This window comes from Brachyhypopomus gauderio, unplaced genomic scaffold (assembly GCF_052324685.1).
Source record: "Brachyhypopomus gauderio isolate BG-103 unplaced genomic scaffold, BGAUD_0.2 sc138, whole genome shotgun sequence".
NCBI lineage: Eukaryota > Metazoa > Chordata > Actinopteri > Gymnotiformes > Hypopomidae > Brachyhypopomus > Brachyhypopomus gauderio.
This window is the reverse complement of record NW_027506959.1, coordinates 163,270-177,968: the sequence shown is the minus strand read 5'-3', so window position 1 is coordinate 177,968 and position 14,699 is coordinate 163,270. Positions and strand designations below refer to the sequence as shown.

Genomic DNA, 14,699 nt, shown 5'->3' with positions numbered 1-14,699 from the left:
GATCGTTGACATTGTGATAAGTGCATGAAATAAAACTTCACGTCTTTTATTATGAAGGCAGCTGTTTTGTTTTTAGATTCACGTCTGTCTGCTCAGTTCGCTCATGCACCTTCACTCAAATGTGTCGCAAAAGTGTTAAACAGCTTTGAGCTCTTAGAAATGAAGCTCTTAGTTTTTTTTAACAAGGACTGGACTTGTAAATCTTCATTTACTGAAATAAAATGAAAAACTCTGTGCTTAGTTTGCAGAGAACAGTAAGTTGTGTTTGAGGATTACAGTTTGAATCACTATTACAAGAGTAAACATGAAGAGAAATACAAGAACTAGACTGAAAAGGAAACGTTTGAAGACCAACCGCAACAAATCACATCCATGGTAATTTGGACATTTAGCTGCAAAACAAATCAGATATTTACTATTTTGTCTTGGCTCGGGATGAGAGCTGTGGTGATACAGCCCAGTTACTGATCTATATATGTGTAGAGTGGTGATACAGCCCAGTTGCTGATCTATATATGTGTAGAGTGATGATACAGCCCAGTTACTGATCTATATATGTGGAGAGTGGTGATACAGCCCAGTTACTGATCTATATATGTGGAGAGTGGTGATACAGCCCAGTTACTGATCTATATATGTGTAGAGTGGTGATACAGCCCAGTTACTGATCTATATATGTGGAGAGTGATGATACAGCCCAGTTACTGATCTATATATGTGGAGAGTGGTGATACAGCCCAGTTACTGATCTATATATGTGGAGAGTGATGATACAGCCCAGTTACTGATCTATATATGTGTAGAGTGGTGATACAGCCCAGTTACTGATCTATATATGTGTAGAGTGATGGTACAGCCCAGTTACTGATCTATATATGTGGAGAGTGGTGATACAGCCCAGTTACTGATCTATATATGTGTAGAGTGGTGATACAGCCCAGTTACTGATCTATATATGTGTAGAGTGGTGATACAGCCCAGTTACTGATCTATATATGTGGAGAGTGATGATACAGCCCAGTTACTGATATATATATATATATATGTGTGTAGAGTGGTGATACAGCCCAGTTACTGATCTATATATGTGGAGAGTGGTGATACAGCCCAGTTACTGATCTATATATGTGGAGAGTGGTGATACAGCCCAGTTACTGATCTATATACTGTATGTGGAGAGTGGAGATACAGGCAATCATATGTGATCACACCTCGTTAATTGGTGAAAGTGACAGTTTGAGTTTCTAGTTTCTAATTGTTATTGACACATTAAGCCAAAATTTATTTATCTAATTAATTAATTAACACCTCCCCCAACACCCCACCCCCTCTATTCAAACCAACCTATTCAATTAATTGATTTAGCTCAGTAAAGCAAATTACGTCAGATGGAAATTTTATCAAGAAACAGGAACTAAGAAGTGTAAATACAGAACAGTCGACGTTTAGTCTAAAATGTACAAGGGCTATATTTCAATATAACTTAACATAAACATTTAACTTATTATTACAAACAGCGCAAATCCATTTTTACCATAGTCTGTTGCAATGTAACGGTGGTTCGATAGATAAAACCACAAATAAAATGAGTTTGTAGATAAAATCAGAGCGTTGGGTTTCAGTGCCGTGTAAGCTCGGTGACGGACCACTATCGCCTCCTATACGCGCCTGGAGGCGCAGGGCGGCGCTTGCAGCTTCGCCCTGCTGGACGCTGTGTGGAGCGAGGCGTGCATTTGTATTACACCGAGGAAAAGAAATGAAAAAAGATACCTTTCTAGTATAAAAAGTAACCTACAAGTTTAAGGCTAGTGCCAAGATAGCAAAGATATTGATGTCGTATATTTATATGGAAAACCTCAGCGTACAAACACGTAGCGTAGGTTTTTCGGACTGTGAGAGCGTTAATTAACACATGATTCGGTGGACGGACTGAGTGTAGTAACATCTACTTCAGGGTCATCGCTTATGGAGAACTGAACTGGATATCCAGTTTTCCTGTGTGAATTCAACACACTCTTGATTCCATGCAAAGGGGTGTTGGAAGTAATGAAACGTCCGGGTAAGAGCAAAACTATTTTTTTTTGTTTTTGAAAATAATTATAATATACTGAACACAAACGTAATATCAGCAAATAGTTCCGTGGCGGAAATAATACACCGATTATGAATAACAGAAAAAGAAACTCAACCCTGAAAATGTTTGTGTATATATATATATATATATTACATGAAAAGTGTCTTTTATTTGAATATTAACATAATGTACTTTTAGCTCACACTCGTGCATTTTACCATTTGGTGTCTTTTTATTTTACAAACCCATGAAATATTCCAGCAGCAGTCACACTGCAGTGAGTCCCTGACAAACATTACAGCTAGTTTATATTGATAAGTTATGACACAAACTCACAATTCACATTCTATCAAGGTTTATATCTCGTGTGTTTTCCTATCCTAAATTTTGAACCCAAGTCTCCTCTTATGGCCCCCAGAGCTAGATCTTGTTCTCCTTATGCACGCACAGTCCTGCAGTTTGCAGGCCAGGCATTTACAGTGGCAAACATCGCATCCCCTTGTGACAAGCCTGTTCTCTGTGGGGTGGATTATTCAGGAAAAATCACTGGCCAGAGAGGGAGACCTCTGATGTTCCAGTAACATGGTTCAAAGCGTTGCTAATTGTAGGCTGTGGGACCGCTGGGGCTCTGGTTTCTTGACCCTAAAAGTCTTTATTTCAGACTTCTGCCATGCTTTGAGAATTTTTTTTATGTTCTCTGTGATTGGGCCACACTGGGGGACAGTTTTGCATGACAGCTGTGACCACAGATATGAAATAAAAGTACAGTCCTTTTATATTTAGATGCTAATGGCAGATGTCCCTGTGTTGTGCTGGCGTTCAAAAGGCTGACTCATGTCAGTAGATATGAGCTCATAAGCCTGGGGGACAGATGAGCGATCTGGGCGCCTTATCAGCAGGTGCTGCCCGTCCTGTTTCACCACATGGCAGAGAAGCTCCTGCGTACGTGAGCATCTGACCAGTGAGACCAAGTTGACAGGCCAGATTTTTGTCCTTTCTCTTTGCTTATTTATTTTTATCGACTCTTCGTGTTCAATTGCTCCAAGGAGCACGCCGCACGTTCACACCAGCTGGGCGACTGCCGAATTGTTCTGTTTTTTATTTCTATTTTTCGGGCGACACCGGAACGGGTCATCTGCTGGGCACGGCCGGAAGCTCATCCCATCTTCCTTGGTGGGACTAGCACAGTTTTCCCTTTCAGACTCCCATCCCGCCATTTCTACAACCACTCTGTTTCCTGAGGTTTCCCTCATCTGGCACGATAGCATTGGTGTCAATTTGGCATTGGCATATAATTGCATCACAGAAGTATCATTTTGAAAGATACTTTGGCAGATGTATGTGCTGATGTGGTAATTGATATATTGGTCTGTGTTGTGTAACCTTTATGGCTTTGTTGAGATACTGGCAGATCTAGACAGGAACGTTCATAGTTGTCTTATCAGTTTATCCACAGTCGTTCCATGTTAATGTCTCTTCTGCTTCCTCTGTGGATCGCTCGTCTGTTGACTGTTCATAACTTGATCATGAGAGGCAGACTTGCTTCTGGAAAATTTATGATCAGAAGCTTGTTGGCCTACAGTTAGCAATGTGTGGTCTCTTTCATACAGATGTGCTGTAAAACTGCCAGAATTAGTTTCAGTTAAATTGAAAAGCTAGTAATTGGCTGAAATATTGTTATTTTCTGACCGCTATTTAAACAGCTATTTACAGCTATTTAAATCTGATTGATGATTTAAACAGAGATTTAACACACTCTTCATTTTGTTTATTCTGTCTATATGAACAAGTAAATTTAGTACGTCTAATGAAAATGAAAGTTTCAGCAAATACACTCAGTGGTAGATTCCAGAGTTTCCTCTTTTAAGAAGAGAAACCGGTCCAAATTGCTGACGGGAAACTCGAGTACTCATTATGGATGGGTAAAACTCCCTCTTTTCCCAAACCCAATTGTCTAACAAGGGCATCAGCAATGTTGGTACAAGTTACCTCCTTATAATTCTTATGTAACGTTCACTTTGGTTCAAAGAAGATAGATATCAGATATCGGATATTGGAGATATCAAAACCTGTGTAGAACCTACGTTCATTACCAAGTTTATAGGGATGTGAAAACTCAAGCTTCAGAAAGGGGTGTAAAGAAAGTTCCCACAGAAAAGTGCAAGCAAACTCATCCCTCAACAAACATGGAGAGCTGAGCTGTGGACTAGTGGTTCATATATGTGGACTGAATCTGGGCCTGTATTTAGAGATGTGGCGTAAGTTTCTGGAGACCAGATTAGACTCGGTCATGTGGCTAGTGGGGCTCTTGTGGTCCCACAACTACGCCAACACATCTTCACATACATCTACACTTTTGAGTTTATCTCAGATCTGAAGTAGTGGGTTCCTATGGGTTTAGCAGCACATTTCTAATGAACACTGCCAGATTCAAACATTAGATCCAATTGATCCGTTTTTTTCCCTCTCAAATCCAGTAGACAGGCTGGGTTACCAATAATTTAATATTCTCCTGTGGATTGTGATTACCAACATCAATATTCTTACAGCTGTTAGATCAGTTAGAATGCAGCAGAATGCTTGGTGTTTCTCCTAGATTACTGGTGACCCACAGCCCCTCACTCAGTTTCTACTACCTGTGAAAAGAGCTTGAGCAATAATGTATGTGTGTTAACACCCAGTTTCCGTGTTTGGTCCTCTAGCTTCTATTTGCCAGATTGCTAGCCAGGCTGGGACCCAATGAGTAAACAAAGGAAGAACTGTTAACCCTTTGCGACTGGACAAGGGGGCCTTTTCAAAGACTCTGTCAATGTCATTCATGATGGTGCCTTTCCCCTAATTTTGGACCTGCAGCTGTCTGGCCTCAATGGCTGCACGTGTGGTGTTCTCTTTCTGCTGGTCATCCTTCACCATCTGTTCCTAATGGAATCTGGTCTGCATGCACTTGCTCAGCTGTGAAGACACATGTATGCCACAAACGGGCAGGTGCGTTTTTTTGCCTGTGTCTCTTTGTTGTTGGCATCTTGCATCTGCCACACGCGGCCTGTCTTAAACTGGCTTATATCCTTTTAGAACCGACGAGATGTGATAAGTTGGTCAAGCCAGTGATCTGGAGTTACTCATTGGAAACAGGCTGTGCAGGTTCCTGTGAGTTGTGGGTTCTGAATCACATGTGGCGTGATTGTTGGACTATGATCATGACCGAAGTGAATGTTTTGACCTTGCTGTGGCATTGAGGAGTTACTGATTGTGCTTATCGTCATCTTTACAAGTACTACAACCGTATTGGTGTTATAAAATGATATACTGACTGTACTTTCCTCAAAAATGGCATGATGCATGTAGAGTGAAATAACAATTCAAATCAGTGTCCTTTCATCCATTCTTCTTTTTCTCTTAATTAAGAAAGGTTTTTATTATAGTATTGATGACACCGTAAATCTTGTTTATTTTACCTGTACATTTGATATTTAACATTTAATATCCACAAACGTGACCAAGTCTTGTCAGCAAATCCATTTTATATGCTTGGTATAGTTTGCATTCAACTTGGGAAATTCATACCTTTGTGTTTCTTGTTTGATATTTGAGCAGTACTGTGTGCCTCGATGTCCATGCAACCAGAGCAGCAGATATTGTGACAGTGGTCTCCGTCTTCCCTGGTCTAGTTATCCAAGGCTCTCCACACTGACAGAGTGGTATAGAACGAATGCAGCTGTGACCACTGGTGCTCAGATATCTGCTCTTCTGTTTATGATGGACTGACCAGAATATCACCCCATGCCAATTGTTCTCATAGTATGGACTTCTGCTTTTGATCTTTTGTTCAGGATTATGTATGTGGACCTCATAGTTCAGATTTATTCTCTTTGTTCCTTATTCTCATAAATATGTTATGTCAACATTACCCACTGCCATACTGATCTAGAAATTGGACGAAGACTATGCAAATACAAATTACATTTTTACCCCCAAGTGTTTAGTATGAATTTTGACCAATCCGTGTATTCTACCAACTACAGAAACCTAAGCGATGATACGGCATGGTGATTTAATCACAATATGATCTTGGGCCCATATGAGAGCTGCATATTCTCTTCATCATTGTATTGGATGGGCTTGTGGGGTGGAGTGTCAGTGTCACTGTGCATGATGTCATGGATAGTTTTACACTGCCCGAGTGCTGGACAGTCTAAATCTATGGAACTGACCAATCGTGTGTGTGTGTGTGTGTGTGTGTGTGCACTCTCTGCCTTCATTTTCTGTTGAGTGGAACACTGATGTAGTTGGAAACAGTGAGCAGCAGGTCCCATGGGACTGGGCTGGGGGGACTGCCACTGAGTAATGTATACACACACACACACACACACACACACACACACACACACACACACACACACACACACACACACACACACAGCCAAAACACTTATCCTCAGACATCATCTTGCACACCATCTTACCTTCATGCTATAGACACAGAAGCCTAAAGTAACCAAAATAAAGCACAAAACAAAACGTTTTTTGCCCCTCGTGATGTAGGCCTATTGCTGAGACGACTCTCCCACTGTCATGCAGTTGCCGTGTACACAAGATCAGTCAGTTGAGTTCGGTGCTGACATGGAGAAAGGGTCTTTTATAAAGATAACGCATTATAAAAGTGTTGTGGAAACTTCGAAATGCCCTACTTCTTTCTTCACACACACACACACACACACACACACACACACACACACACACACACACACACACACACACACACACACACACACACACACACACACACACACACACACACAGTGTATACTCATAAGCACTTGACTTTAAGCAACACGTGCTTCACAAAAAAAAGAATAATCGCGTCACGCGCATTTAAGCCCCGCCCACCATCCCTTGTCCCGGGCCCTCTTCCTCGCGCCGTGTTCGCTCGTCAAGCCTTTCATCTTCCGCCGCTGCCATGTCAACCTGTGTGAGCTGCAGCAGACTCTGTGCAAGAGGGAGAGACGCGGCGGGGTCGCTGATGCTCTGAGCAGGTGTGGACGCTGGGGTCAGTCCCCGGCCGCGCGTTCAGACGGGCGTGTTCCCTCAGCGGCACCACATCCAGACACCGGATACTCCCTAATGTCATCCGCTGTGACGGGAGAGAGGCTCGGCTCTCGGACTGAAATATGAGCTCGAGGGGCTTCGAAGAGACATGTGGTGATGGGGAGGTTAGGAGAGGTTAGGTGAAGGAAGGTTTGGGGTGTTTGATGTGAATAACAGCCTAAAATCCAGCCGTTGGCTGTGCTAAATGATTATCTGAACTGTTCCACCCAGTGAAGTGGCACTAGCCAGAAAGTTTTCTATGATTCATATGTTTGATTTCCTGTTTGCAAAAGGAAGGATTAATTAATAGCAGTGCACATTGTATTCCACCAGATGGAGACAAAGATACATCTCCAAAGATACAGATGTCTGTACAGCCCAGTTGAAATGTTGTTCCCATCAACTAAACACATTATTAATAAGTCAACTAAATGTACAAATAAAGATATATGCTTTATATTTTGCAGTGAATTTGAGGATGCAGGAATTAAACACCAAATAATTTTTTTTAAATAACCAAATTACTTAAGCAATTAACAGGTCAAGTGAAATGAGTTACAGAAGTGTCTCACATCACCCCAGATGTGTATGTGTAATGCCATGAAGAAATACATGAGGTAATAAGGGAATCTCTTGATTTCCTATTAATACCACTGAACAGTTCCTTTTCGGCTTTTGAAAGAACAAAAGGGAGGAGCTTTGTGTTTATTATTGTTGTCATAGCAACTTTGGGGGGGGGGGGGGGATAATTCCTGATGGACAGAATCAGGTGTGTACGCATGTGTTTCCTCTGTGCATTTGCGTTTCCTCTTCAGGTAAGAGGACACAGGTCAGGAAACAGCTTTATTGTCTGTTCTTGTTCTTTCCACTAGCCAAAGCTCCTCACTGTGAGGTGAATTATAGTTGTGAGCATAGGCCTCACAGCCCTGTTTCAGAAAACATGGAAATGTAAGAACCCCTTCTGACATTTAAACTGAGTTACTGAGGCAAAGAATATACTTGAATACTTCAAATGGAAATGAAATAAATCTGGAAGGTGTGGTTTATTCCTGTCTGCTTGGTGTCCACAGTGTAGGCCAGCTGACAACATTTTTTAACCTTATATTTTACTTCATCAACGCAGCTATTTGAGGCATGAATACATCAAAAACTCATGTTGAGTTAAGCCCAATGTCCAATGTAAGGTTTGTTGGCAAAGGCAGATCAAACAACGCATCTCTGCAGATGGTAGATAACATGGACATTGACACTGACAACATATTGATGTCACTGTCAGAGACTGAAGTCTGCTAGAGATGCATTGAACATCCTTTTTCTCACTACCACGCATCAGTCAAGCTAGGACACTGTAGAGCGCTGAGGGTCCCTCGCCGTTTTTGTGCCGTCTTCCCATGTGTTAGCGTTTACCGCGCACTCACAGTAGAGGGCTTTCGCATAAGCCCAACACGTAATTAAAGGACTGCTCTCCTAATCTCCACTGACTTCTCGTGCCCACAAATAAGACGTACCAAACAAACGCACGCACGCACGCTCCCTGTCGGGCGAGCTTGGCCCCAGCTGTCGTTTTCTCCCACTCTAGGGGCGCAGTAAGCATTTTCCGTGTCCTCGTGACCTCGTTACGAAGACCTGTAGGATGGCCCGCGTGAAGCATGAATGTGGTGCCATACGAATGGTTATCTAGGTTTATTATCTAGTTTGGCGAGGGTTGAATGCTTTGCTCTGGTTTCGAGATACAGATGGCATCTCTGGTAATGAGGCTTTTAAGGAGGTCACATCGCTGACAGGTCACAGTGCAAGACTTTATGTGTGTGAGAAATGGATGGAGTGTAGTGTAGTTATGTTTTGTTAGACAAAGCGCATAATTCTGTTGATGCGTAAATATGTTTCACAGTGGAGAACAAAGCATATATGATTAAGTGGAACAATAAATCAGCCTCTGTTGGTCTTGCGGTTACCGGATTCCAGTCACTGTTTAGTATTTGATGTAACAGAAATGATGGAACATAATGGCTTTTTTTGTCTTCCTGGGCTGTTGCATTCCTCACATGACACGTCATGAAATATACTGTGCTTTTTTAGTTTCTTTCTTTGTATTTCTAAAACGTTTGACTTGGAGATCATGCCTGGGAGTCTCATACACCTCATGCATCTTCTGTTATTGTTGCGACGCTCTCCTGAGACACCTGGGGCATCTCTGCCTTTGTGTGGAAGGCATTGGGCCTTGTAATGGGTGTTGTTCATAATGGGAGCTCAGATCAGTACCAGATACAATGAGAGGGCGTTTCTTTTGTCTTCACATTCGCTTGACACCCGGAACTGGGAGACTTGCACAACAATAATGGAGTTTTTTTTGCTGTCAGGCAAGAACACACGATAACGGTGCTTTTTGTCTATCTTGTTATAAACAGTGATGTAGTGATGTGAGTAAATCTACCTTTTCCATCAAACAAACCTAATAAAAGAAACTAAAATCTCTCAATATTTTAGCATAATCTCTGAAAACTCCTTCTAGGGCCCTCATGCTATTATGAACATTGGAATTGCTTTGGAGTACGGTCGCACAGCGTTTCCCCCTTGAACAAATAAGCAAACATAATATCAAAGTTCTGGCGGAGTGGGTGAAATCATACGTTAACCACCCACATCTGGGAGATGATTATACAGCACCTCGACCAAATGACACGATAGAATAAAGGTCCATCTGCACGAAAGTAAGTGGGTGTGAGCGCATTTAGTGCACCCTGCAAGTGCTTGTTGCACCTCACTCCTGATAGGGCTGACTCACAGGGCCTTCCTAGTGGGTGGATCAGTCCATTTATGGCCGTTTCCTGAGTACCTAGTCTCCACAGTCTCTGTGGGGTCCATTTCATTGGAACTGTTTACATTTGATTCACACGTCTTTGCTGGCTCTCTCCCCCCTCATGATTTAGAAGTGTTTACAAAGATGGTGACCAAAGGCTTTTCAAAGGTGATCTGTGTTCTGTGTTCTTTCTAATGTGATGACTTATCTTCAGAAATTGTTCATTTGTGTCAGTGTAGATATTTAAGGTTACACATTGTGTGTGTGTGTGTGTGTGTGTGTGCGCGCGCGCATGCATGCATGCAGCATGCAGCATGCCTGAGACTGTATTTAAGGATGCGATTTATCAAATATCACAGTAGTTGCTGGTCTCTGGTCAGTGTGTACTTATCAGACTAGGACTCCTTATCCTGGCCTTTAAAGGCGGTGCTAGGGAAGCACCCTGCAGATAAAGTGTAAAAAAAGAGCTTCATCAGGCCTGGTGGGGAAGACGTGGTGTCTGAGAAATAACAGATTACTACACCTCTCACTTAGACTGAGGAGAAAGACAAGGACCTTGATTTGACCCGATGTAACAGCCCAACAATAAGTTAGGGTCTGTCAGTAGCTGGTGACTCCTTGTAATGGCTTATATCCCATAGCAAACTGCTGAGCCCACAAAGGTGGTTCTAATATATCTGTTTTACCTCATTAGTTAAGCGTCAACTGCATCCCACAGTGGATGAGTGTTGGAGTGCTGGAATAAAATGTCTCAAGGGTGTGTGCGCACTCTGGGACTGAAAAGTGGTGGTCTAGAAAAAATTCATGATTTCCCAAAATATTTGGTGGTACAATCAAGTTAACTGGAAAAGGATTCAAATGGAATGATTCATCTAAAGCATATCAGTAAATGTCAACAATAGTGACATGCACGCTCAACCAGCCAATGTCTGCCGAAGTGTTTTAGCAGAAATTACAGCCCTCATGGAAAAATATCAGAAGGTTACATAGCGATCCAAAAAAAGTGAGTCTATGCAGAGAATGTTGAATCCATGGATTTGTTTTCTGTTTGATATACCAGGGGTGTGTGTGTGTGTGTGTGTGTGTGTGTGTGTGTTGGGGGGGGGGGGGGGGGGGCTCTTGTCACACGAGTGACTGGGATGAACAGGTAAGGAAGCACAGAAGAACCAGATCTGCCATGCAGTGGGATAAGGAGTCCTAGCTTGGTGGGAGGCCTCCTTGAACACTGATAAACAGGATGATAGTTTCCTGACTGGGGGGGGGGGGGGGTGGTCTTACAGAGCGGGAACTTCAATACAAGCTCCCACCACTTAGCAGACCAAAGACACTGAGTTTTAGAAGGCTAAGTTCTCAGAGCCTGCTACGCCGCACAAATGAATGAACGTGGTGGAAAGCTAATGTAAGACCACCCAGTCTGCTGAAAAAACAGGAAACAGTGAGGGAGACGGAAAACCACCTTGCACGTATGGCCGAGTAACAGGGTCAGGCAGCGTTGATGGCTTTTTCTTACGGTTCATCACTGTTCTTTCACCTTTTTTGTCAGCATGTATTGAAAAAGCCGGCAGCCGGTGTCTGGTGGGGGTCGTCACCTCCCCCTTTTGGTCCGTGTTGCTCCAGACTAGAGCTGTTTGAACTAATACCAACATATGAGAAGGCAGGTGGTTCAGGATAATGTGGGCATGATTATATATGTTGTCACAGCGCCCGTGTCCTCGTGTTCTAAAAGAGGGGGAGGGACTGCAGTGAAGAAGTGGTGGGTTCAGGAATACTGTAGAGGCTTTCAGATGTTCCTTTCATCTTGTCTTTGTTAGCAAAGCTGTGGGAATCAGAGGTCCTTCACTCTCCAGCCATGAGTGACTCGGTCAGTCATTACCTAAAACGCTAGTCAAGGTCTGCAGCAGTCAGAAAGGATCATGTCTTTCACAGCAGCTCAGCACCTTCTGGCTTAAAGCTCTACAACTAAGTTAGGAGGTTGGAGCACATTCTTACCTGGTCTGGACTGCAGACCAAACATTTTCTTTTCATTCATACAATAACTGCTCGGGAAATCTCCTTAAGGGATATTTAGGCCTAATGGAAATGTACAACAAACTGCTGTCAGCATGACCAAACAGATGGTATGTTTACATTATAATTCAGCAAATCTCAATTTGACCCACAGCTCACATTCATGCCATTCTAGATGGAGGCCTTCAAAGTGTGCCACACATCCACCACGCTGAGGTACTCCCCAGCCCTCGAACTTCAAAGCCTACACCGAGCTCTGTCCTGACCACGCTTTCATTTCTGCCGAGCTGAATCCCCGACTTGTATAAACACACTGAACATTCTTGAAACTCTTTTGATGTGGCCCATGCACACTTAAACCCCAAAAGACAGTAGGATCTTCGAGCATTAGCCGTGCTTCAAAGACACACGGTTATGGCCAGAGTGGGAGGGGCTTCCTGAGGTAAAAAATATGCATTTTAGAGGGGAAATTCAGTGGAAAAAAAATGGAGAGCTTGTTCGCTGGTAGCGTCTGCCGGTTTATATGCTGAAGATAATGTGATTCAAGCCCACGCTTTGACGTCTGTTTGACCTCCTTCTTGTGTCTGTGCTTTTAGGCCAACGCTGCGGAGAAAGAGCTCCTCCCTCTTCTCTTCGATGGAGAGCTGGACGTTCAGAGGGGTACGTTTCACAAGTCATAGTTGTGTCTGTGTACAATGTCCTGTTTAAAGTACACACACACACACACACACACACACACACACACACACCCTTACACACATACACTCGTGTGTACTAACATAGACCTTTATGTCTACAAAGGTAAGCAATGTAAATGCAGTAGTCCAAACCTATTGTATTGGGTACTATACTATATGGAGTATGTCCTTGTCTTGATCTACAGAAAAATGTAAGCTGTCAGTCATACACAATTCACAGTTTATTGCACCTTTGCATCAAGCACATTTTGCAAGGATACCCAGTGGACCATTACATATTCCAGTCACTCTGTTGCCATAACACCCACTTTGAAGTACTGCTGGAGTTGCCATGCCAATAAATGCCATGTGGGATTTGGTACAGAAAGCCTATTAAAAAAAAACAATGTATTCTTCATTTTAGATCAGCACTATATTTTCTTTCATAAGTCATTAGTTTTCAATCATTTTTGAGTGGCCCGAACTAGCACATATGACCAAATTAGACTGGAGCTGAACATGAAGAGATTATCTGGTCTAGTGCTTTGATGGGATAACTGAGCAGAGAAAGGTGAAGGTAACATTAAAAACACCTTGTGGTTCTGAAGTTGATTCATTGCATTTAACAAAGTCTTAACAAAACGTCCACGGAGTGATGTTGTAACTCTGAGATCAGTTATACAGGAACATGAACCAGAGGTTTTAGGCTTCCTGCACACACACGCGCGGACACACAGAAAATCTTCTAAGAATATTTTTCGTAAATAAATCTACTCTGTTTAAAGATAAAACAGGTCACGTGTCTTCTCAGAGTTCTGTGTGGAAGGCACTAGGTGTTTCATCGTTGCTAGTGTATAGCGTTTGCAGGACCCCTCGTGCATGTTTGCTTGCACTGTTTAGGACATGCAGGGATTACACTTTGGTTATTGTGAACCGATGACGACTTTGTGGTGTCCTACTTTAGGGAACCCAAGTTCCCGATAATAGTCAGAGAGAGTAAAACAGAAGCTTGTCTTTGGCATAGATCTTGATGACTTGAGACTCATCATTAAAGTCCTCTAGAATTTACAAAGCAAGAAACACCCTTTCATATTTTTCATAATCCCACTCAAATGGAAAAATACTTAATTAAACATAAGAAACTGTTTTCCTTTCCTTTGTGTGCTAGCCCTGTGCAGGTCTTGGTGTAATGCCACAAAGTGCATAACAGAATTCAGTCTTTTTTCAGCTTTCAGTTCAGGTTTCATTGCACTTCTTGTCATTTTGAGAGGACTGAAACCACCCCCCACCAACAGTGACGTGTGGAATTTGCACTTTGAGTGCATCTCGCCTTACCTCGAGTTTTAAGCATTATTTGCAGTCTAGAAATGCAGGGAGGTTTGTTCTTTCCTAGTTGTACATTTTCCAGCGAAGGTCTTCTTTCAAGTCTGGAATGAAATGCCCAAAAGGAGTTTATTAGTCTAGATGTGGAGAAAAGATCTAGACAGTGCATACGAGTATTTGTTTCCTAATTCAAATTCCATGATTTCTACTTCTTTTAGAATTATGGATATAAATGGTAAAAATAAAATGAAAAGAGAAATCTTGTATAACAGTTGTGTGCTGCACATCTGTTTCATAATACTGTTGTGTCTTTCAAAACAAATTCATGATCCTGTTTACATGGCACTGTTACACAACTTCACCCAGGTGTCTTAAGTTTGAAGCTGGTGCAGTAGTGAGACTGGGTGGTGGTATAGTATTTGAGTTATTGTAGGCCAATGCCACCCTTCACATGGCTGATGCTCAAATCTCAAAATTGCATTTAAACGGCCAATTAATTGGTCAGCCAATTTATCAACAGCCAATTTATCAACCAAAAGTTCCCCCTCAACTCTCACTTTTGGGGCCACAGGGCTCAAGATCAACTTTTAACAACCTTACACTTTAGGCTCATCCTGCGTTACCACACACGGTAATGGCCACCCCCCCCCCCCCCCCCCCAACACCCTTTACCAGCCTCCAGGGCTTGCGCAGACTCTGTAGCCGCCTCCCACACTGATGCCCATTGGCCCTA

At 42.5% G+C, this 14,699-nt stretch overlaps 1 protein-coding gene across 2 annotated transcripts in view; it reads left to right on the top strand.

Annotated features, from left to right (window-relative positions):
- The first annotated feature begins 1,671 nt into the window (after positions 1-1,671).
- The window catches only part of arhgef3 (Rho guanine nucleotide exchange factor (GEF) 3), a 54,340-nt gene continuing 41,312 nt past the window's right edge, over positions 1,672-14,699 (top strand). For both annotated transcript variants that reach the window (XM_076994285.1, XM_076994284.1), the window contains exons 1-2: positions 1,672-2,059; positions 12,563-12,626. In XM_076994285.1, the coding sequence (XP_076850400.1) occupies positions 2,025-2,059; positions 12,563-12,626 (99 nt within the window). In that variant the 5' untranslated portion in view covers positions 1,672-2,024. The remainder of the gene's footprint in view (positions 2,060-12,562; positions 12,627-14,699) is intronic.